This window comes from Rhinopithecus roxellana, chromosome 13 (genome assembly GCF_007565055.1).
Source record: "Rhinopithecus roxellana isolate Shanxi Qingling chromosome 13, ASM756505v1, whole genome shotgun sequence".
NCBI lineage: Eukaryota > Metazoa > Chordata > Mammalia > Primates > Cercopithecidae > Rhinopithecus > Rhinopithecus roxellana.
The window spans coordinates 110,506,861-110,531,543 of record NC_044561.1 but is presented as its reverse complement, the minus strand read 5'-3'; the positions used below and the strand labels follow the sequence as shown (position 1 = coordinate 110,531,543).

At 41.8% G+C, this 24,683-nt stretch overlaps 1 protein-coding gene across 1 annotated transcript in view; it reads right to left on the bottom strand.

Moving 5' to 3' along the window:
- Nucleotides 1–13,035: 13,035 nt before the first annotated feature.
- The window catches only part of RPRD1B (regulation of nuclear pre-mRNA domain containing 1B), a 60,330-nt gene continuing 48,682 nt past the window's right edge, over nucleotides 13,036–24,683 (bottom strand). Inside the window, exon 7 of the mRNA XM_010355337.2 lies at nucleotides 13,036–15,668. Coding sequence (XP_010353639.1) covers nucleotides 15,519–15,668 — 150 coding nt within the window. The 3' untranslated portion in view covers nucleotides 13,036–15,518. The remainder of the gene's footprint in view (nucleotides 15,669–24,683) is intronic.

The window sequence follows — 24,683 nt, the reverse complement described above, 5'->3', positions numbered from 1 at the left end:
GAGAGCTGGAGACAAGAGGGACTTGGGGCTGAATCCTCGTTCAATCTATACCAGCATCGCACTCTTGGGCAAGTCACAACATCCCTGAGCCTCTGTTTCCTCATCTGTAAAGTGGGGATATTGTGAAGTCACAGGATTATTGTGGTTAATAAATGGTGGGGAGGGGGGAGGAGTTTACAGTTATAGCCCAATAACTGGCTCGTCACTTCATAGGTAGTCAAATGTTCACTACTCACTTCAGAACCTCGCAGCATGATTTGCAAATATTCTGCGGGGCGGGGCTGTCTTTCCTTTTTTATAGGGTCCAAATGAAGACTTTCCAGTTCTTAATTTTAAGAAAGTCCAATTTATGTACTTTTTTGTTGTTTGTGCTTTTGGTGTTATATTTAAGAAGGCTTTGCTGAAACCAGGGTCATGAAGATCTACTCATATTTTCTTCAAAGAGGTTTATAGTTTTACTTCTTACTTCTAGGTCTATGATCCATTCTGAATTGATTTTTATGTATGGTGTGAAGAAGATGTCAAACTTCATTACTTTACATGTGAATGTTCAGTCGTTCCAGCACTATTTGTTGAAGAGGCTATTCTTTCCCCATTGAAGAGTACTGGCACTGCTGAAAATCAATTGGCCATAATGTGAGGATTAGTGTCTAGACGCTAAATTCCATTCAGTTATGTCTGTCTTTGTGACAGTACTACACAGTCTTGATTGTTGTAGCTCTGTAGTAAGTTCTGAAATTGGGGTTCACAGAGTGAGTCCTCCAACTTTGCTCTTCTTTCTCAAGATTCACAATTTCCATATGAATTTTAACATCAGCTTGTCAATGTCTACAAAAAAAGGCCTGCTGGAATCTTGATAGGAATTGCATTGAATAGGTAGATCATTTTGGGAAGTATTTGTGTGTGTGTGTGTGTGTGTGTGTGTGTGTGTATATATATATATATATTTTTTTTTTTTTTTTTTTTGAGATGGAGTCTCATTCTGTCTCCCAGGCTGGAGTACAATGACACAATCTCGGCTCACTGCAACCTCTGCCTCCCATGTTCAAACGATTCTCCTGCCTCAGCCTCCCGAGTAGCTGGGATTACAGGCACCCACCACCATGCCCAGCTAATCTTTGTATTTTTAGTAGAGATAAGGTTTCGCCATGTTGGCCATGCTGGTTTTGAACTCCTGACCTCAGGTGATCTGCCCACCTCAGCCTCCCAAAGTGCTGGAATTACAGGTGTGAACCACTGTGCCCGGCCGTATTGGCATCCTAATAATACTGTTTTCCAATCCACAAACATGGGATGTCTTTCTCTTTATTTAGGCCTTCTTTTCTTTCAACAATATTTGTTATTTTCAGAGTATGACTTTTGCACTTCTATTGTTGAATTTATTCATAATTATTTTATTGTTTAGGATGCTCTTGAAACATTTTCTTAATTCTATTTTTTCTATTTTTTCCTTTTTCTGTTTTTGGATTGTTCATTGCTAGTGTTTAGAAATACAATTAATTTTTTTTTTTGTATATTGGTCTTTTATCCTGCCACCTTGCTGAACTTGCTTATTAGTTCTAGAAATTTTTTAGTGGATTATTTAGGATTTGCTGTATACAAGATCATGTCACCTGTAAATATCAATAAAATATCAATAGTTTTACTTCTTCCTTTCCAGTCTGAATGTCTTTTATTTCATTTTCTTGCCGATTGCCCTCACCAGAACATTCAGTACGATGTTGAATAGAAATGGAGAAAAGCATCTTTGTCTTTTTCCTAACTTTTTTTTTTTTTTTTTTTTTGAGACTGAGTCTCCCTCTCAGGCTGGAGTGCAGTGGCGTGATCTCGGCTCACTGCAAGCTCTGTCTCCCGGGTTCATGCCAGTCTTGCGCCTCAGCCTCCTGAGTAGCTGGGACTACAGGTGCCCACCATCACATTTGGCTATTTTTTTTTTCGCATTTTTAGTAGAGACGGGGTTTCACCATGTTAGCCAGGATGGTCTCGATGTCCTGACCTCGTGATCTGCCCACCTCTGCCTCCTAAAGTGCTGGGATTACAGGTGTGAGCCACCATGCCTGGACTGTTCCTGATTTTTTCTTTTTTTAATTTTTAGGAGACAGGGTCTTACTTATGCTGCCCAGGCTGGTCTCAAACTCTAGACCTCAAGCAATCCTCCCAAGTCAGCCCCCAAAGCACTGATATTATAGGTATCAGCCACTGTGCCTGGTCTTAGAGGAAATTTTGTAGTTTTTCATCATTAAGTATGTTGTTAGCTATGAGTACTCCATAGAAGCTATTTATCAGGTTGGAGCAATTGTCTTCTATTCCTAGTTTGTTGTCTCCACAAATTCTAATATGTTGGGTTTTAATTTTCATTCAGTTCAAAATACATTCTGATTTCCCTTTTGATTTATTTTTTACCCATATTTTGTTTGGAAGCATGTTACTTAGTTTCCAAATATTTGGGGATTTTCCGGGGATCTTTTCAGTATTGATTTAAATTTTTTTTTTTTTTTTTTGAGATGGAGTCTTGCTCTGTCGCCCAGGCTGGAGTGCAGTGGTGCAATCTCGGCTCACTGCAGCCTCCGCCTTTCAGGTTCAAGCGATGCTCCTGCCTCAGCCTCCCGAGTAGCTGGGATTACAGGCACCCACAATCATGCCCGGCTAAGTTTTGTATTTTTATTAGAGACAGGGTTTCACCATGTTGGCCAGGCTGGTCTCCAACTCCTGACCTCAGGTGATTTGTCTGCCTTGGCCTCCCAAAGTGCTGAGATTACAGGTATGAGTCACTGCACCCGGCCTCGATTTTAATTTTCACTGTGGTCAGAGAATGTACTTTCTTTCTGTGACTTGAATCCCTTAAAATTTTTTTTAAAATAAAAATTTAGTCAGCTTGCTAGAGAACTTTTGAATTTATTGTTTTATGGCCTAGAATGTGGCCTATATTGGTAAATCTTACTTGGACACTTGAGAAGAATTTGTATTTTGCTGTTGTTGGGTAGAGTACTCTAGAAACGTCAATCAGGTCAAGGTTAATGGTGTTGTATGAGTGTACTATAATCCTGACTTTCTGCCTACTTATTGGTCTTAGTCTGCTCAGGTTGCTGTAACAAATACCATAGACAGGATGGCATAAATAATAAGCATTTATTTTTCACAGTTATGGAGGCTGGAATTCTGAGAACAGAGTGTTAGCCTAGTTGGGTTATGGTGAGAACCCACTTCATGACTTGTAGACAAGTCACCTTTCTGTGTCCTCACAGGATGAGGACAGAGAGAGAGGAAGCAAATTCTCTGTGTTTCTTCTTCTAAGGGCAGTAATCCCATGATGAGGGCTTCACTCTCATTACCTAATTTTCTCCCAAAGACCCCATCTCCAAATACCACCATATTGAGGATTCAAGTTTCAACGTATAATTTTTGGAGAGAAGGGAGGACACAAATATTTAGTCCACAGCATTATTCTATCAATTATTAAGATAAGGTTATTGAAATATCCACTATAATTGTGATTTGTCTATTTTCTTTGCAGTTCCATCAGTTTTTCCATTATATATTTTAAAACTCTGTTATTAAATGCTTAAGTGTTTAAAATTATCATGTCCTCTTAATTGACCCCTTTATTATTGCAAAATGACCTCATCTATCCCTGATAGTATTCTTTTCTCTGAAATCTAGTTTGCCTGATATTATTTAGATTTTTTTTGTCTGATGTAGGTATGATATATCTCTTCATCCATTTAAACTATTTGTGTCTTTATATTTAAAGTTTGCTTCTTGTAGGCAGCATATACTTGGTCTTGCCTTTTTAAAAAAATCCAATCTATTGGCTGGGCACAGTGGCTCACGCCTGTAATCCCAGCACTTTGGGAGGCCAAGGCAGGCGGATCACGAGGTCAGGAGATTGAGATCATCCTGGCCAACAAGGTGAAACCCCATCTCTACTAAAAATACAAAAAATTAGCTGGATGTGGTGGTACATGCCTGTGGTCCCAGCTACTCAGGAAGCTGAGGCAGGAAAATTGCTTGAACTTGGGAGGCAGAGGTTGCAATGAGCTGAGATCATGCCACAGCAATGGAGCCTGGGTGACAAGGCAAGACTCCATATTGAAAAAAAAAAAAAAAAAAAAAAAGGCCAGGCGTGGTGGCTCAAGCCTGTAATCCCAGCACTTTGGGAGGCCGAGATGGGCGGATCATGAGGTCAGGAGATCGAGACCATCCTGGCTAACACAGTGAAACCCTGTCTCTACTAAAAAAGAAAACAAAAAACTAGCCGGGTGAGGTGGTGGGTGCCTGTAGTCCCAGCTACTCGGGAGGCTGAGGCAGGAGAATGGCATAAACCCGGGAGGTGGAGTTTGCAGTGAGCTGAGATCCGGCCACTGCACTCCAGCCTGGGCGACAGAGCTAGACTCCGTCTCAAAAAAAAAAAAAAAAATCCAATCTAGCTCTGCCTTTTCATTGAGATGTTTAGACCATTTACATTTAATGTGATTACTGGTATGATTAGGCTTTAGTCTATCATCTTGCTATTTATTTTCTATTTGTCTCATCTGTTTTCTGTTCATTTTCCTTTTTCTATCATCTTTTGGAATAACGGAATAATTTTTACAATTTCATTGTATCTCCTTTGTTGATTTCTTAGTTACAACTCTTAGTTTTGTTATTTTAGTGGTTGTTTTAGACTTTTAGTGTACTTGTTACCTTATCACATTGTACTTTCAAGTGATATAACGCTTCACAAATACTATGAGAACTTCACAAGAGTATAATTCCATTTATCCCCTTCTGACCTTTATACTGTTGTTGTCATACATTTCACTATTTTTCCCAAATGTATTATTATTTTTGCTTAGTCAGTTGTCTTTTAAAGAGATTTAAATCAGGTAAATATTATATACTTTCCTATGTAGTTATCATTTTCAGGGCACTTTATTCCTTTGTGTAGATCCAGATTTCCATCTGGTATGACTTTTCTTCTGTCTGAAAAGACATTTCTTATTGTTCAATACTAGTGGTGATGAATTCTTTCAGTTTTTGTTGCTGTGATAGCCTTTATTTCGCTTTCATTTTTGAAAGAAATTTTTGCTAAGTATACAGTTGTAGACCAATGTTGTTTTGTTTTGTTTTGCTTTGTTTCTTTCAGCACTTTAAAGATGCCATGGTATTTTTTCTGGCTTACATAGTTTCTAAGAAGTCTTATGTCATTCTTATCTTTGTTCTTCTGTATATAATGCTTCTTTTTACCCAATTACCACTGGTTCAGCAATTCAACTATGATGTGTTTTAATGTGTGTAGTTTTCTCATGTTTATTCTTTTTGAGGTTTACTGAGCTTCTTGGATCTATGGCTTTATAATTTTCACCAAATTTCTTTGACATTTCTTCAAAAGTGTTTTCTGTCTCTTTGCCTCTTTCCTCTCTTTTCAGTATGTATTTTTGATTCTCGGTACTGTCTCACAGGTTCCACCAGTTAGTCTTTGTCCAGACTTTTCTCTCTGTGCTTTATTTTGAATAATTTCTATTTATATGTCTTTAATGTAATACTAATCTTTTCTTTTGCAATGTCCAATCTGCTGTTAATCCCATTGAGATTAATTTCAAACATTCTTCATCTCTAAGAATTTGCTTTGGATTTAAGTCATATACATCCCATGTCTTTCCTCATTATGTTCATGTTTTCCTTTATCTCCTTGAGTACTTGCAACATTAATAGCTATCTTAAGGCTTTTGTCAGCTAATTCAATAATCTGTGTCATTCTGGGTCTACTGATTTATTTTTCTCCTAGCTCCGGGCCATAATTTTCTACTTTTCTGCATGCCTGGTGACTTTTTTTTGGACAATAAACACAGTGAATTTTACATTGCTGAGTGCTAGGTTCTGTTGTATTTCTTTAAATAGGGTTAGGCTTCGTCCTGCCATGCAGTTAAGTTACCTGTGGATCTATTTAAGGTCTACTATTAAGCTATTCTTTTATGGCAAGCTGTGAGCAGCTTTTACTCTAGGGATAATTTAGCCCTACTACAAAAGCATAATCTTTTTGAGGATTCTACCAATGCTGTCTGTATTACAAGGTCTCTCCCCGTTCTAATTAGTGTAAACCTCAACTATTCCCAGACTTTTTTGAGTTCTGGGAATTATCTGGTCTATTGCTTTCTGTTGGTTCTTTCTGTTTGAGCTCCTGGTGTTTCATCCCACACATGTACTGATTGGAACTCTCTTAAGGGTCCGAGGACCCTGTGCAGAGCTCCTGAGCTCTGTCTCTGTTCAGATACTTCCTATTATTTTTCCCTGCAAGTTTCAGCCACCTCAGCCTTCCTGACTCACTTAAGGGTCAGGGGACCATCTACAGAGTTCCTGATCTCTGTTTCTGTTCAGATACTTCCTGTTATTTTTCCCTGCAAGTTCAAGCCACCTTAGCCTTCCTGAACTCTAATTTCTGTCTCCTCAATTCAGTGATACGGTGGATCTCTGGTTCCCTATCTTTGTGCTGCACACTGGAAGTGCCCTGAATAAGTAAGGTAGGCAGTCATAGCCTTCTATCTGTTTTCCTTCTCTCAGGGATTTACAGTTCTGTAAATCTATTGTCCAATACCTGAAATACTTGTTTTATATATTTTGTCTGCTTTTATAGTTGTTTATAGTAGAGGGCAATTCCCACAGAATTTAATCCTTCATAGGTAGGAATGAAAGTCTCTAACTTAGTTGTTTTCATTATTGATTTGTACTTCAAAATATCATTTAACTAATAGATGATGACTTTATTAAAGATTGGTAGAGACTTCTAAGAAAACTGTGTTTGGCTGGACATGGTGGTGCATACTTGTAGTCCCACCTACTCTGGAGGCTGAGGTGGGAGGATCACTTGAGCCCAGGAATTCTGGGCTATGCTGTTTTGATGCCTGCAATAAGTTTGGCTTCAATATGGCAAACTCTTGGGACTGGGGGACCATCAGGTTGACTAAGGAGGGGTAAACCAGCCCAGGTCAGAAATGGAGCAGGTCGGGACTCCCATGCTGATGAGTAGCGGAATTATACAAATTAACTCATAATGGATCAAAGACCTAAATGTAGGAGCTAAAAGTATAAACCCTAGGACTAAATCTTCATGATCTTGGATTTGGCAGTGTTTACTTAGATATGACCCCAGAACAGGCAAAAGAAAAAATAAATTGGAATTCATCAGAATTAAAACCTTATGTGTATCAAAGGACACTATCAAGAGAGTAAAAAGACAACACACAGAGTGGGAGAAAATATTTGAAAATCATGTATCTGATTAAGGGTCTAGTATCCAGAATATTTAAAGAATGTTTACAACTCAACAACAGAAAAGGTAACTCAGCTTAACAATGGGCAGAGTACTTGAATAGACATTTCTCCAAAGAAGATATACAAATGGCCAACAAGCCATTTGGCCATGTTGTTATGGCCCACATGACAAGATGCTCAACGTCATTAGAAAAATGCAAATCAAAACCACTTCACACCACTTCATGTCTATTAGCATGGCTATTGTTACGGCTTCAATTGTGTTTCCCTCCCCCGCTCCACCCCCTCAACAACCCGGCAAAAAATATATTGGAGTCCTAACCCCCAGCATCTGTAAACGTGACCTTATTTGGAAATAGGGTCTTCGCAGATTTAATCAAGATGAGGTTATTAAGGTAGGCCTTAATCCAATGACTGGTGTCCTTAAAAGAAGGGAAATTTGGACACAGAAACTAGGGAAGATGGCCATTTAGGGAGACACGGTAGAGGTTATAGTTATGTTGCCACAAGCCAAGAAATGCTTGGAGCTACCAGGAACTGAAGAAGGCGGAAAAAAAAAAAAAAAAAAAAAAATCCTCTTCTAGAGGCTTCAGGGGAAGCATGGCCCTGAAAACACCTTGATTCTGGATTTCTAGTTTCCAGAACTGTGAGACAATAAACTTCTGTTGTTTTAAACTACCCAGTTGGTGGTTTTTTTTTTATGGAGCCCTCAGACACTAATACAGCTATAATTTTTAAATGAAAAATAACAAGTTTTGGCAAGAATAGTGTCTTCTTGTTTGTTTGTTTTTAAATTTTACTTGTCAACTTGGCTGGGCCATGGAGCTCAGACATTTGGTCAAATGTTATTCTGGATGTTTCTGTGAAGATGTTTTTGGGATGAGATTAACATTTAACTTGTTGGATCTAGAGTAAAGCAAATTATCTTCCCTAACCTGAGTGGGCCTCCGCCAATTAGCTGAAGGCTTTAATAGAGCAAAGACTGACCTCCCCCTAAGCAAGAAGGAATTTTGCCAGTAGATTTCCTTTGAACTACAACTCTTCCCTAGGTCTCCAGCTGCCAGACTACCCCAACAGATTTGGGATTTGCCAAACCTCCACAATTGTGTGAGCCAATTCCTTAAAATAATTTTTTCCCTTTCTTGATGTATGTTTTTCTAGAGAACCCTGACTAATACAGTGAGGATGTGGAGAAACTGGAAGGCTCATACATCGTTGGTGGAAATGGAAAATGGCGCAGCCACTCTGGAAAACCATTTGGTGGTTCCTCAGTAAGCTAAACATAGAATTACCATGTGACCCAGCAATGGCACTCTTAGGTATATACCCAACAGAACTGAAAACAGGTGTTCAACCCAAGACTTGTAAGCGAATGTTTTCAGCAGCCCGGTTGGCTATTGCGAAGAGGTAGAAACAACCCAATTGTGCACCAACTAATGGATAAATAAAACGTGGCATATCCATACAATAGAATATTACTCAACCGTAACAAGGAATGAAATTCTGATATATGCTACAACATAGATGAACCAAGCTTAAAAACATTATGCTAAATGAAAGCAGCCAGGCACAAAAGGTCATATATTGTGTGATTCCATTTATATTAAATATCCAAATAGGCAATTTCATAGGGATAGAAAGCAGGTTAGTAGTTGCCAGGGCCTGGGAGTAGGGGATAATAGGAGTAAGCTTAATGTGTCACAGGGTTTCCTATTGGGGGGATGAGAATGTCCTGGAACTAGATCGGGGTGACGGCTGCACAACATCACAGATGTGCTAAATGCCACTGAATTGTACACTTTAAAATAGTAATTTTTTTTTTTGAGACGGAGTTCCGCTCTTGTCACCCAGGCTGGAGTGCAGTGGCGCAATCTTGGGTCACTGCAACCTCCATCTCCCAGGTTCAAGTGATTCTCCTGCCTCAGCCTCCTGAGTAGCTGGGATTATAGGCGCACACCACCACATCTGGCTAAGTTTTGTATTTTTTCATCAGAGACAGGGTTTTACCATGTTGGCCAGGCTGGTCTTGAACTCCTGACCTCAGGTGATCCACCTTCCTTGGCCTCCCAAAGTGCTGGGATTACAGGCATGAGTCATCGGGTCCAGCTAAAATAATAAATTTGTTACATGTATTTTACCACAGTTTTGAAAAATATGTTCACGTATACATAGGATTATGAATTCACAATTTAATAAACTGAGGTTGTGGAAATGAACTTTTTAACTAACAAAAATGGAAAGGTGAACCAAGAATTAAAGGTCTTAAAATGAATCATATGTGTGTAACCAGCACAGTACACAAGCAGGATTAGGAACTGCAATCGCAAAGCAACTTTGTCTCCTAATATCCCTTGAAATCCAATTCGCTGTGCTCATGTATCGTCTAATTCTCAAAGTAAAACCCAGGCCTCCATAACTTCTCTAGTAATTTTTTAAAAAATTTCTGTAGTCACACTTAAAGTGCAAACAGTCTCATTTCAGAGATGCAAATGTGCAATCCTGTTATAATCAAAACAGCCTATCATGTGAAGGTGACTCCTCTGGGTGTACTGGGGGCGGGAGGCCAGCATCCAGGAAGCGAGGCCTCTCTTGTTTAAGGACAGAGCAGTGGGAGTGAAGAAGTAGCAAGAGACAGTCCTTACTTAAGGTGTGGTGGTGGTGACTGGGCGCTGCTGGGCAAAAGTTTAACAGCTTCCTTCCCCCACAGGCTCCTCAGATGCTCCTTGGAGTGGTTCCTCTCCTCCCTTCCCCCAGTCTCCCATCCTCATCTCCCATCACCTGGGGTCTCTTGGGGTGAGGCTTTCTCCCTGGCTCTTTGCTCTCTACTCCTTCCTCAGCACTGCGAGTCTGAAGTTCGTCTCCTTGAAACCCCTAGCCTCTTGCCCAGGCTCCATCGCCCCAGGATGCAGGCCAGTTCTACATGCGTGCTCTGCCCTGACAAACTCTAGGAGTGCAGACTGCACCCAGACTCTCCCTTGCTTCATCATCAAACTTAGCCAGCACTGGCTTCTCATCCTTTAGACTTTTCCAGGCAGGGGTCTGTTTAATCCATCAGATCAGGGATACATACTAAGCTCCGCGGAGGCCCTTTTCCCTAGCCTTGAGATGAAGTGTAGGTGGCACCCACTGCTCCCACTAGGGAGACGCCAAACATGCCAATGGCTCTTTTCAAATAATTCTCACCCCAAATCCTCTTCCTTTATCTTAACTCCTGACTCTTCACACCCTTAATGTGGGTGGGGGTGTTGAGAATGACAGGTTTTTGACCGCTCTGTTGTAAATGCTGCAGATGGTCTAGCCATGTGGTCTCTATTACTCCTTCCAGCAAACATCTATTTTAATCTTGTTACATGTGTTTATAAATACCTGCATTCATTATTTAACATAGTAACAGCCACCACTGAGTCCCTAATTTGTAGCAAAGCACTAGGCCCTTTTTACAAACATCTCGGTTATTAACAAGTATGTTCATGACTACTTTATCTATTTCATAACTAAGAATTTGTATAGACAGTATTTTAAAATCTATGGAGTACATTATTCAGGTACTGAGTTTAAGATTCTCAGTGGGAAGAAATATTCTGAAAACCTAGTCACAGGACTTCAGATCTGGAAAGGACTTCAGAGGTTAGGTCATCAACCCTACTCATTTCCTGTAAGCAGCAGCTGAGGTCCCCAAAGGCTGAGTGACTTGCCCAAGGTCATCACAGTGAGAGGAGATGAGAAGATACGAGTTATCACTCACCACAGCTGCCTCTTATTCACAAAAAATACTAGATAAATGGGTTCCTGCTGCTAATTTTAGTATTTGTCAAACCAATGGTGGAAATGAATTTTTAATGCAAAATAACTATTTCAGAGTCTAAACAAATGGAACACACTGGGCTTTCAACACTACATAAAGCTGTATGAATCCCAACCTACTGTACAGGAGAATAATGGATTCTTAATTGAATCTGTGCCTCAGAGCGGAAGCATGATTTTTAAATGGAAAATGCTACAGAGGTAGCAGTGAGAGATGAGCTTTAGCCAGATGAATTATTCCAGGAGAAAGTAAAAGAGGAAACCATGCTAGCAAATGGCTTTTTCTTAAAGATCCCAAATAAACCAAACACAAATTTTGTGCAGTGAACTACTGTGTTTACTCCCATCTTCCCGGTCGTGGCTCTGTCTCCTGTGTCCTGATCTTTACAGACTATGGTCTCCAGGGTTTCCTATGTATACGCAGCACAATGGTGATACTATTCATTTCTTTAACAAATAGTACTGCGTGCCCAGGATATGCCATCCAGAGTTCTCAGAGGCTTCGGTCCCGTATGCTTCTTATGCAGCACAACAATCATATGCTTTTAGGGCTCGCAGCAAGCCTAGAAATAATTTAGTCCAATACTACGTTTCACAGGTAAGAAAGCTGAGGCTGGCTGTGGTGGCTCATGCCTGTAATCCCAGCACTTAGGGAGGTCAAGGCGGGAGGATTGCTTGAGCCCAAGAAGTCGAGACAAGCCTAGACAACATAGCGAGACCTTCTCCCTAAAAAAGAAAAGTCAAGAAAAGAAAACAATTGGCCAGGCGTGGTGGTAGATGCCTGTAATCCTAGCTACTTGAGAGACTGAGGTAGGAGGATAGCTTGAGCCGAGCAGATTGAGGCTGCAGTGAGTTAACGTTGCACCACCATGGGCAAGAGTTAGATCCTGTCTCAAAAAGAAAAAAAAAAGAAAACTGAGAGGAAAATACCTTGCCCAGGAAGGTCACAGAGTTAATGGCACTAATCACAAAGGATAAGCATTTTGACAGATTCATGGACTCTCGGGTAGCTCTGTCTTCAGCTCTGAGGACCTCAAAGTCATTTTGTAGCCTGAAGTGCTAATTAAACCAGAAGAATCATGGACTTACTATTTATAGCCAGAAGTGAAGAAATTAGGCCATGAAACCTGGGGACACAGAAGGAGATCTTGTCTCTTGAGGTTCACATGTAACATCCAACTTTCATATTTTAAGGCAGAACTTGGGTAATGCAGTCTCAATTTTCCTAATACTGGACTTATTTGGGTTGTAGTCTTGAACGACACCTACTACAAAGGTTTTTGCACCATAAGACAAACAGATAAATCCATTTCTTCTGGCAGATGCTGCCATTACCCAGTGGACAGGTTTATGATCCTTCCAGACATATCACTTGCTTCAAAAGGACCTAATTCAAACCATTTTTTGTTATTCTGAGAGCTTTAACCAGCAATACAGTCAATATGCTTTCACTCCATGTACCAGTGAAAAGGACAAAGGAGAGCTATGACTGTTTTTAGGAGACACACCACTTGGGTTCGCAATTATCTCATTTTTCGTCTTTTTACTGTTCAGAGTGGCTTTCCCTGCACTGCCAAAATCAAATCGCTCCCAGGAGGCCTACTGGTGTGAACAAAGGCGCGAAAATCAAAGAACTTCCAAGTTTTAATCTGTCAGAGATTGGCTGTGAAGTACGGGGGAAGAGTCATTGAACCTCTCCCCACCAGTTCCCACTTCTGTACAATGAGGGTAAAACTATGGCGACAGCTCTCATGGGTACTGTGTGGATTGCCTAATTAAAGCTAATTAAGCCCCTGGAAAGAACCAGAAAATACTATGTAAGTGCTGAGTATTTATGTGCCACTAACAGACACAAAAACTCCCAAGGGACAATATTCTGTGCAGACAGCACATTCTCTATTGGTGATTACTAATCACACACTGCTCACAAAGAAAGGCGCTGTTTTCAGTGACAGGGCAGGTGAAAAAAATCACACAATGTTGTTCAACAACACCATCTTTATTCAAAAATATATATCTATGAGACATTTCAGAATATACTGCTGCCGCCAATGACAGCCTATACTTCTAAATAGTCCTAAATTAATATACAAATTTAAGCTTTGAAAATATTCTTTAAGAAAAACAAACAAACAAAAACAAGGGAAGATTGAAGACTTTCTGAGGAATATGACCTAAAGGAAAGGTCCTTTGAGGCCTACAGATGCCCTAAGAAAGAAAAAACACAAAAACAAAAACCACCCACCCCACCCACCAAGTCACCTCGTACATACAAGGAGGAAGGTTCATTTAAATTAAACAAAGGAAGTAAGCACACTTTGGGAGGATGTGGACAGCAGAATTAAGATTTAAAAAACAAAAGCATTTCATCAAAACAAAAAACTAACTTCCTCATAGGAAGTTCACTAGTAACAGGTATTAAGAGGCCAACACATTCATTTACATAATTGCTAGTTTCATTTCTTACTTTTGCTGTAATAATTATGCACCAATTGCTGGTCAGAGACTCAGTTGGATAAAACAGAGCAGTGGGCTAAATCCATTCTGTTACATTTTCATCTAGCTGATCAGAGCAAGTATCGATGATCTTCTTTCAGCTGGATTGTGGCTGGTCAGATCTCACTTCCTTGGTGGAAGCATAGTGTCCAAGATGGGCCTGCTCCAAAACACGCTCATCTAGAAAGCAGCACACCACAGGGGGCGGGGGAGAGGTTGGGGAGTGCAGTAGCAGCAAAGATTACAATTGATCTTGCAATTTTAGTGATGTCACCTATGGCCTCTGGAAGAAAAACCTTATAGACTCATTAATTTAACAGTGACAGAACAACGGCAGTGTCAATAAGCAAACAATACACAGTCTGAATTCAAATCGGAATAACAGCTCAAACACTACTAGGTTCTACACAGAGTTAAACTGAGTATCTGCTACGACTTTTCATTGTTCTCACTTCATGACAAGCAGGAGAGCTTCTGGAAGGGAAGCCCATTACGCTTTATAAACATAGATTATGTTTCAATGTGTTTAACATGTAAAATTACATGTAATTTTTGGTGATCCTGGAGACAGCAACACAAATTAATGGAGATTACAAAGCCCCCTCCACGGAATTCCTTTTTATATAGTTTGGGTTTCAGCCTCTGGTCTATAACTCCTATTACACTACTGGGGCAAATCGCTTTTTGCCCTTTCCAATGTCAAAAATAAGCCTGCCAAATTAGAATGATTTACAATTGGCAGACTGAACCTTTACTATAAGCAAGATAAAAATCGTCTCTAACTACATTATATAGTCATAATGTCAGCTGACATGATAATAGAATTAAAACCCCCAATTAATATCCCCAACTCCCCGCTTCCCCTGCCCAAGACGAGCTATTCAATAACATCTGATGCAAGTACTCCCCATCGTGTGGGGACAAGGACCTGTGCAGTGGTGTGACCTGACAGACAGACCTGCTCAGTGTCCTATTTACAGTGATGCTCGAGTTTAGTCACCATACTGTGGACATGCACCCAGACAGTGGATTAAACGTTAGTGTGTACCCTACTCCCAGAAGAAAGGGTCCAAGTAACACCCACACAGAGCCCAAATGCAGCACACCTGTGTGTGGGGCCTTCATCTTTTGGAGCCCACCAATGTCTGTCACCCCTAACAACTGCCTTCGCACCCACCAGGGATCAAGGCATCCTGTTTTTCAGAATGTGCTCCGACAGTGGAGCAGTGCAGTGTGGGAAGGTTGTATCTAGGAACTTGAAGCAAATAAATTACTTTTAATTCATGCTTGTGTTCCCTGTTACTCTGTCTCTGAACTGTGCCTTTATGCTCCAGATTAGCTTTGAATCTTATTGCTAGATTCTCCAATCTGTTTACAAAATAAATGCACCTAATCTTTGTGCATCACTAGCAGAAGTAATGGAAAGGGAGGATCAGAGATTTGGCAAACTCTTTATGGCAATGCTACGACAGCTATGCCTCCAACCTTTTGGGGCAGATGTAGCTGGGAGAGCCAACATCTCTAGGACAAGTGCCTTAGTGGAAGCCCACACCGAACCTGAACAAGCCCAGCTCAGAAAGGAGAAGCTGCTTTCATGACAAAATGCTGTCACGAGGGACAGGATTCTTTTGAAAGCTTCCAGAAGTACACATGATCTTCATAACTTCTTAGGTACAAGGAGAGAGTTAAGAATGGAAAACCAACAGGGGCGCATGAAAATATGAAGTGGGAGAAAAAGTCTGTAGTCTTTGCAAATATGAATATAAACCAGATTCCAGTTGCCACTGTTGTGAACTGTGCTCAAGATGAGAGGCTGAAGAGGAGAATCAGAGTCTGAGGTTCTTTCTTGAGGCTGGGGGGCTGGGCGGAAGAAGGGATAGAACCAGGAGCTAGAAGGTTATTTCCAACCATGACTTGACCTCTTCTTTCTGCTGGTACAAACCGAAATCTGGGACATGACACCCATCCTAGTCAGTTGAAAACAGGTCCCCAGCAGAGGGCAGGGGGGCTAAGCCCCCTGTGACGTTGGGCAGCAGTGAGAGGTCTGGCAAGCTCTGAATATGGGATTTCAGTTCCTTGCGGACCTGGGTTACTCGCGCAAGCTTCTGTTTGTATTCCTAAGGAGATAAAGAGAAGACAATACCGTTAAGTCTGTGCGTGCCGAGGGCCTGGGTGCTGCTGGAGCCGGGGCAGTTACTCTCATCCTCGTGTTCTTCCTTGTCCCAACCAGCCCGCCCACCCTGTTCAGCTATATCACAAAGCTAGGGCTTCAAATGCTCAAAAGGCAAAACTTTCTATCAAAAAAGGAACGTAGAGTACAATATTGGCAACAGTGAATTAAACGGTATTCAACTTAGGGTTGAGATTTGGAAGTAAAAAGAAGTGACACTTGGTATTTGCATTCTCTTTTTGTCCGTTCTCAAGTTTCAAAATGCCTCATACAATAAAATACAGACACCTGAGCTTCACAATTTCTTTGCGGACTCCACCTAGACACGGCTAGAAAAAACACAGTGAAGTTATACTTTCTATGTCAAAGGTTGGAGATTAACCTAAATTTATCATGTTTTGCAAACAAACACTATAGAAGCTCAAAATATCCCACTGCTACTCCCTGTGACCAGTGCCTCCTCATTCCACGACTGAGTCACTGCAGTAAATCCCTGGTGAGGCCTCCTGACCCCTAGGGCTCCTAAAATGCCATCAGACTTCTCTCCCGAAAGCCCAGCTTTCAGGAAACCACTCCCTTGAGAAAGTGAGGCACGGCACCCACTAGCTCCATGATCTGGTCCTTCAGAGCAGAGCTCAAGGTCTTGCAAAATCAGCCCCTGCCAAGGTGTTTCTCACAACCTCCTAACTCTCTTTGTGTGGACCATCTTTTCAGGATTCTCTGTGAGCCTAGAGGGGGTCTCTCTCTTCTCCTAGCCCTAGGAAAGCCTGGCCTCCACTCCTCTGCTCCTCAGACTATCTGGACTCCACCTCTCTAGGAAAATCCTTGCTCTGCATCCAGGAAACGACTCCCCATCTCCTCCTGCTCCAGAGCTCCCCCTCACACACGGTATGTACCTGAGCACCTAGCAAGCTGCTCTATGCTCTCCCCATACATGTGAGACTTCTATGTTTCTCTAGAATATGAATCTCCTAATGATAGGAATGGGGCATTTTTTTTTGCTTTCCTCAGCTCCCAGAAAAAGGTACTCTTGATACATCTGCCAAGATATACAGAAAACAACCCTAGGCCATGTGAAGTCTGGGGCTGTTGGCCCCCTTGGACTTATTTTTTGTCCTCTTGGTGTCTCTGCAAGGGTAAATAGGTCCCTGAGGCTGGGCCCTTGCTGACTTAGAAAGTCTTCCTGCAGGAATGTAACAAGAAGCACTGGGCTGAGAGGCAGAGACCTAGACGTAGTCCTGGTTCTACCTCTAACCTGCTGTGTGACCGTGGATGTGTTCCCTTTTTCCGTATCTGAAAGTGAGGGAACTGAACCATAACACTTCTTTTCAGCTTCTAAATTCCTTGATACCAGATCCCTGATGCATACCTGAAGAGGCAGAAAGTAGAAGCTAAAGAATGTCCGGGAAGAATAATGAGGCAGGAAAAAGGTCAAATGAAGAATACTTAGTTCAAGTTGTAAAGATAAAAGTCCAAGCAAGGAGTGAGAGGAGGGAAGCAGGCATATCCTCTCCCCATTACTGTAGGCAATCGGTCTCCCATCCACAATGAGAGCTCCTCAGGCAGTCCACAAAGGAACAGAAAAGGGTAGAGAGTGAGCTCTCCTAGCAGCCCATTTCTTTCCTTTGTAAACTTACTACAACTAAAATTAAACAATGACTTATGTAAATGATTAGCAATGACTCCCACATTTGACTAGTAAGTTCCCGAGGCCAGGACGAGACCCATCTGCTTCCCCCAGCATCCACCAGGCTCTGCAGTGTCCAGCAAACAGTAGGCACCCAGCACATGTGCCGAATGAATGAGCCGTATCTAAAACATAACATCAGGTATAAGCATGCCACATGAAGTAACTCCTGAGACTAAGACTTCGGTTAACAGTCACCTTTCACGCTCTTGAAGTTGAAAACTATTTTCAGATTTGAGGATCTGAACCCCCTTTCTCCCACAAGTACTTTTCTTCTTTGGCTGTTTATACTTCAAGGGAAATTAATATATAGGATGAAGGCGACTAATTCTCTATTTCTGGACATGGATTCATCTAATAAACTTCTCCTGAATTGAAGGTACAAAAAGGGTAAAACGGCAAAACAACTACACAACAGGGACTTCCTGCCCCCACCTGAATTCTCTGACCAAAGCTGACAAATCAAAGCCACCTCGACTCAGAGCCAACCACTCTTGGCAACTAGGGAGCCCTTCAGTTGAAGGAGTCCCTCAAGAACAGTTTGAAAACCACCGAGTCTCTAGAAGCTGAGCTGGGATCAGAATCCAAGACTCCTTACTCTTGAGTTATCATCAGACCAACCTGCCAAGTTCACTGAAGCTAAAATGGAAGGCACTTTGATCTAATTAGACACCACCTTAAGTTCAACTTAACTCTCTCCTAGGGAATTTCTTAAAAATCCCAGTTGTGGCCAGACGCGGTGGCTCACACCTGTAATCCCAACACTTTGGGAGGCCGAGGCGGGCAAGATCCCCTGAGGTCAGGAGTTCAAGACCAGCCTGGCCAATATGGCGAAACTCTGTCTCTACTAAAAACTACAAAAGTTAGCTGGGTGGGGTGGCAGGTGCCTGTTAATCCCAGCTACTCAGGAGGCTGAGGCAGGAGAAATTGCTTGAACCTGGGAGGCAGAGGTTGCAGTGAGCTGAGATTGCGCCACTGCACTCCAGCCTGGGCAACAGTGAGACTCCGTGTCAAAAAAAAAAACAAAAAACAAAACAACCCGGCCGGGTGTGGTGGCTCAAGCCTGTAATCCCAGCACTTTGGGAGGCCGAGATGGGCGGATCACAAGGTCAGGAGATCAAGATCATCCTGGCTAACACAGTGAAACCCCGTCTCTACTAAAAAATACAAAAAGTTAGCCGGGTGAGGTGGCAGGCGCCTGTAGTCCCAGCTACTCGGGAGGCTGAGGCAGGAGAATGGCGGGAACCCGGGAGGTGGAGCTTGCAGTGAGCCCAGATCCGGCCACTGCACTCCAGCCTGGGCAACAGAGCGAGACTCTGTCTCAAAAAAAAAAAAAAAAAAAACCCAAAAAACACTTTTCTGTTTGGAAGGGGGTATAGGGTGGGGTACAGGGGATTCCCTCATGCTTAGGCTGATATTATATTCTGGACATTACCGAAGAAACTCATTTAACTAAAAAGAAATGTGTTCCAGTCTTCAGGCCACTCTGCAAGTGGACAGATCCTGCCCAGAGCTCTACATGCCACTGGGTGACTCTTCTCACAGGGACGCCTATCGTAAGAGCAGGCGAAGGAGGAAGGAATCACTAGAGAAAAGCAAGAGTGAGAGTGAGACTGTCACTGAAAAGGATTAATAAACATTAAGGCTGGCCTGGGCACGGTGGCTCATGCCTTTAATCCCAGTGCTTTTAGAGGCTGAGGCAGAAGGACTGCTTGCGGCCTGGAGTTCGAGACCAGCCTGGGAAATACAGTGAGACCCTGTCTCCACAAAAAAATAAAAAACACAAAACACTGAGGCTGGTAAAAAGAAAAGATCTGTAGGCTAAGAGGTTTAAATGTATCGGCAAGGACAACTGGGTATATACTCGGAATAACCAAATACAGGTAGCAATTGCCTTTAAAACTGTTAAAACATGTACCTGTTTAACTGGGACAGTCAAATGACCCAGATTAATATCCTGAAGAGAGGCAAGCAGGCTAAAATTCATGGCAAGCTCTCATTAGGTTAAACTAAGGCTATAGTAATTTTTATAGTCCACTAAACAGACTCAAGTAGTAACACTGTGATTTCCCACTCCCTACCCCTGCTTTTAAAAACAGATTCAGGCTTTCCAAACAAAGTCATCTGCAAACCTTGCCATGGACCAACAAAAGAAATTAACAGTGACTCCGGGCTAGACAAGGTGGTTCATGCCTGTAATCCCAACACTTTGGGAGGCTGAGGCAGGTGGATCACTTGTGCCCAGGAGTCCAAGACCTGTCTGGGTAACATGGCAAAATCCCATCTCTACAAAAAATGCTAAATTAGCCAAGCGTGGTGGCACACGCCTATAAGTTCCAGCTACTCAGGAGGCCAAGGTGGGAAGATTGCTTGAGTCCAGGAGGCGGAGACTGCAGTGAGCCAAAGGAGTGATTCCAAACAAAACTCCCCCAAATACAACTCCAGCCTTCACCTGCCTCTGAATTCTCCGGTTCTTAAGCTTTCTCAGTTGGGTCTTGTAGATCCTCACTAGCTGCCTTTTCAGGTTATTCTCTTTGGGTCTGGAGAGATGAAGGAGAAAGGTCTCAGGAAAATCCAAGAATCTCGTGTCTCAACTTACCAGCTTGCCTTCTCACACAAGTGCAGTTCACGAGCTCTGCTGCCAGAGGGCTCCTCAGCTACTCCTGCTCTCAGAAGAAATCCAGGCCTCTTTTCCACATCCCACAAAAACCGACTCCAACATGATGAAACCCACTCAGACTCTTCACCTCGTCTAAGTGTGCTGCATCCCATAATCTCTTTAGTACACCAAGTACCACTCAGGTAGAAAAATGATGTGCCCAGGTGGTCACATGCTTCTTGTTTCAGATACTTTATTCTTGTATGTAACACAGGACTAAGCCTTTCATCCAACACCCACGCTCCTTGCCTAGAACTGGAATTCAAGAGCTCCAGTCCTGTGCCATTCACAGCTGCAGGATGATCCTACTGTAGCGTTCTTGCCCATCAGTCTCCTCTCCCCACCAGCACACTCTTCTCAACCACAGCGCACAAGGCTCTCTCCAGTACTCTCAGTTTCAGAGGGTGCCTTTCCTCCACGACCAATCTTATGCAAGAGAAGACAAGGCAAGCCCAAGCAGTCTGGTTGCTATTCCTCTCCAGTGCATGCATTATTTATACTGAGAGGTGGGGGACTGAGGTAGGCCTTCCATTCAGCGGCAAGTATCTACTGCGGCAACCCTGCTCCAGCCCAGAAGAGCCATGGGGTGGTGGGGGGCCCTGAATAGGGAAGAATCATATCTGACTTGCTGCAGCAAACCTGTGTCTGGATTCTCAAGAAAGGGAGGTGGAGGAGGTGGCAGGAACCTTCGAGAAACTGCCTGAGTTTATTTGACTGTCAATAAATGTTTACAATGTAGAGGGTAAGGCCCAGTGTGTAGTTCTGAGATAAAGCCTAGGATTTATGCTCCTGGCAAAGCTTTGGAATCTTGCTGCACAGACTCTCTAAACCTGCAGGAGAAAATGTGTCTATAACATTTCCCTCCTTCCTGTGGATCCAGCTGACACCATGAACTCCACCCATCACGGAGCACCCAATCTGCTGAAGGGAGCAGGGCTTACACATTCTTTGCCTTTTTTGGTTAGAGAAGCCAGACCTGACACACTGCAGATGAGCTTGGGGATAAGAGGGCTAGAAATGACAGGGGCTGGCATTGTAATGACCTTTCCACAGGAATTTCATTTTCAAAACAAAACTATAAGCGTTTTCTCTGGCAACACATGTAAGAAACAATGATCAAAATGTAAACATTATTAAACCTATTTTCTTTCTTGCTAAGAAGTACTTATATAAGAAAAAAATATGTAAGAAATAACGCCATGGGCAGGGGCTTGACTTGGTAAGACAAGATTTCCAGTAGAGGACTCCTGGAAATCTTCATCATCTTGCCCCGTTGTGCTACAGGACATATGGTATATCAAAATTACCCACTGCTTGGCTACCCCAATTAAGAGTCATAAAGGGTTATTGAAGCAGTTTACAAAGGCCCCAGTTTTAAAGGTGACCTGCTACACTGAATTTAAGTCAAAGGACTATTTCATAGTATGGAGGCTGAGAGAGCCAAGCCCAAAGGGGAAGCTGACTCACACCCCACCAATATTTAACACACTCGCCAAGCCCCCTCATCCTGCCAGGAGGCTTACCTCTTGCTACTAAGGCCACAAGACCTATACTTGAAAAGCACAGCCTCTTAAACCACAATTTCAATCCCTCATTATGCTTTTGGAAAACACAATATATGAATATTTGGATTGAAAATAAGAGTGCCGCTTTTACATTTTCTTCAAAGATCCAATGCGGGAACAAAAAACCACCACTGACCTGCACCTCTCCCCCAGCCAGCTCCACGTTCCCATATGACCTAGTGGCAGCTGTGACATTTCGAAATGATACATTCTAGGGTGTCACAGCATAGCAGGAGCTGCTGAGTAAGACACTGGGGAAGATACAAGGAAGAGAAGAAACTGTGGCTCCAATCCCCAAACTTGGGGCCTCCCAGCTCCACCATCAAAACCCATAATAAAGGTATACACAAAGTATTTCCCAAAAGGAAAAATGACAAAATGGCTATAACTGGAGGAATGTTCTTGGAGCAGTCCAGCCATCCACAGGAAAAGCCAAATGGGAGCGAGCTTCTTAAACCTGAAATTGTACCAGAAAGCATTTTCAGGGCGCTGCTTTCTCCCCAGAGGCTCCTCTACACAAAAGGTGATAAGGGAGCTTCTACTGCCACCACAAAACCCCGACCACACAGGGACATGCAGCAGCAAGGGGAGAATGAAACGTCAGTGTCTACACTAATTAAAAAAAAAAAAAAACTAAAAAAGGAAAATACATTTTAGGATTGGACAATTTTCAAGCCTTAATATAATCATAAAGCTAAATATTTTCAATTTAACAGATACTTATAAAATGCTTCAAAAAGATACAGATTAATAAATGGATCTAGATCCTTCACAAATCCTCACATTTATGGAACGGGGTCCCTCATTACATAAAACCAGTAAAACCAAAATACTAAAGTATAAGAGAAACTACTTAGTTCTTTTAAAAGTAAACGATCAAAAATATACACTTTACACAAGTAACAAAGACTTCACAAACTAGCTTCTTTAAGGACTATTTTAATGGAAAGCCAGGTTATTGATTTTTGTGCAGACAAACATCAAAGGTATAGACAAAGGTTTCTCATTTTAAGCCAAATACTGGTAGAGTCAAGCATTCCTGAAGGACAGCTGAGAAACAAAGGGTAGAAAGGAAAAAGACAACCACACAACATTTTTTTTTGTACTTGTATATTTGGTTGTATCACATAAAATTCTTTTAAGCAATGTTTATTGTAATTTTAAGTGCTGGCAGGTCTGCCCAGGGTAAGACAGTCTGTAGGTTACTGTACTACATTGGAATACAGCTCTCTCTATAAGCAACAACAACAACAACAAAACTCAATTCCTTTCCATTAGCAAAAAAACAAGACGGTTATGTTTCCTAGCACCTCCAAATGACTGGGAGTATGTCACATCTTTTCTTCTGGAGGGAGATGGCTGTGGCAGAAGTCAGAAAATACAAGTTCAACCTCTACGCACACAAACTAGAAAACCTCGAAGTCATGGATAAATTCCTAGAAACACAGAATCTCCCGAGATTGAACCAGGAAGAAAATTGAACCCTGGATAGACCTATAACGAGTTCCAAAATTGAATCAGTAATTTAAAAACCTACCAACCAAAAAAGGCCCTGGACCAGATGGATTCACAGCCAAAATCCACCAGACATATAAAGAAGAGCTGGTACCAATCATACTACTAAAAGTATTCCCAAAAAATCAAGGAGGAAGTCCTCCCTAACTCATTCTATGAAGCCAGCATCATTCTGATACCAAAACCTGGCAAAGACACAATGAAGAAAGAAAACTTCAGGCCAATATCCCCGATGAACACAGATGTAAAAATAAATGAAATACTAGCAAACCAAATCCATCAGCACATCAAAAAGCTAATCCACCATGATCAAGTAGGCTTTATTCCTTGAATCAAGGTTGGTTCTGCATATGCAAATCAACAAATGTGATCCATCACATAAACAGAACTAAAAACAAAAACTGCATCATCACTTCAAATTTCAATAGATGCAAAAAAGGCTTTCGATACAATCCAACATCCCTTCACGTTAACAGCCCTCAACAAACCAGGCATCGAACAATCATACCTCAAAATAATAAGAGCCATCTATGATAAACTCACAGCAAACACCATACTCAACAGGCAAAAGCTGGAAGCATTTTCCTTGAGAACCAGAATAAGACAAGGATGCCCACTCTTGCCACTCCCGTTCAACCAGTACTAGAAGTCCTAGCCAGAGCAATCAAGCAAGAGAAAAAATAAAAGGCATTCAAATAGGAAGAGAGGAGGTCAAACTATCTCTCATTGCAGGCTGTATTATGATTCCATAGCTAGAAAACCCCATAATATCTGCCCAAAGGCTCCTAGTTCTGATAACGTCAGCAAAGCTTCAGTATACAAAATCAATATACAAAAACCAGTAGCATTTCTACATACCAACAATGTCCAAGCTCACAGCCCAATCAAGAACACAATTTCATTTAAAACAGCCACAAAAAGAATAAAATACAACGAATCAGGGAGGTGTAAAATCTCTACAACAAGAAATTACAAAACACTGCTCAAAGAAGTCAGAGACAACATAAACAAATGGAAAAACATTCTATGCTCATGGATAAGAAAAATGGTTAAAATGGCCATACTACCCAAAGCAACGTACAGATTCAATGCTATTCCTATCAAACTACCAATGACATTCTTCACAGAATTAGGGAAAAAAAAAATTCTTGCATGTACAGCATCTACTAACAAAAATAAAAACAAAACGAAGAGGAAACAATATTCCAAATCTGACCTTGACCCAATAAAAAGCCCAAATAGCCAAAGCAATCCTAAGCAAAAAGAACAAAGCCCAGGACATCATATTACCCAACTTCAAACTATACTGTAAGGTTACAGTAACTAAAATAGCATGGAAATGGTACAAAAACAGATTCAAAGACAAATGGAACAAGGTAGAGAACTCAGAAATAAAGCTGTACACCAGCCGGGCGCAGTGGCTCATGCCTGTAATCCCAGCACTTTGGGAGGCTGAGGCAGGCAGAGCACCTGAGGTCAGGAGTTTGAGACCAGCCTGGTCAACATGGGAGAAAACCCATCTCTACTAAAAATACA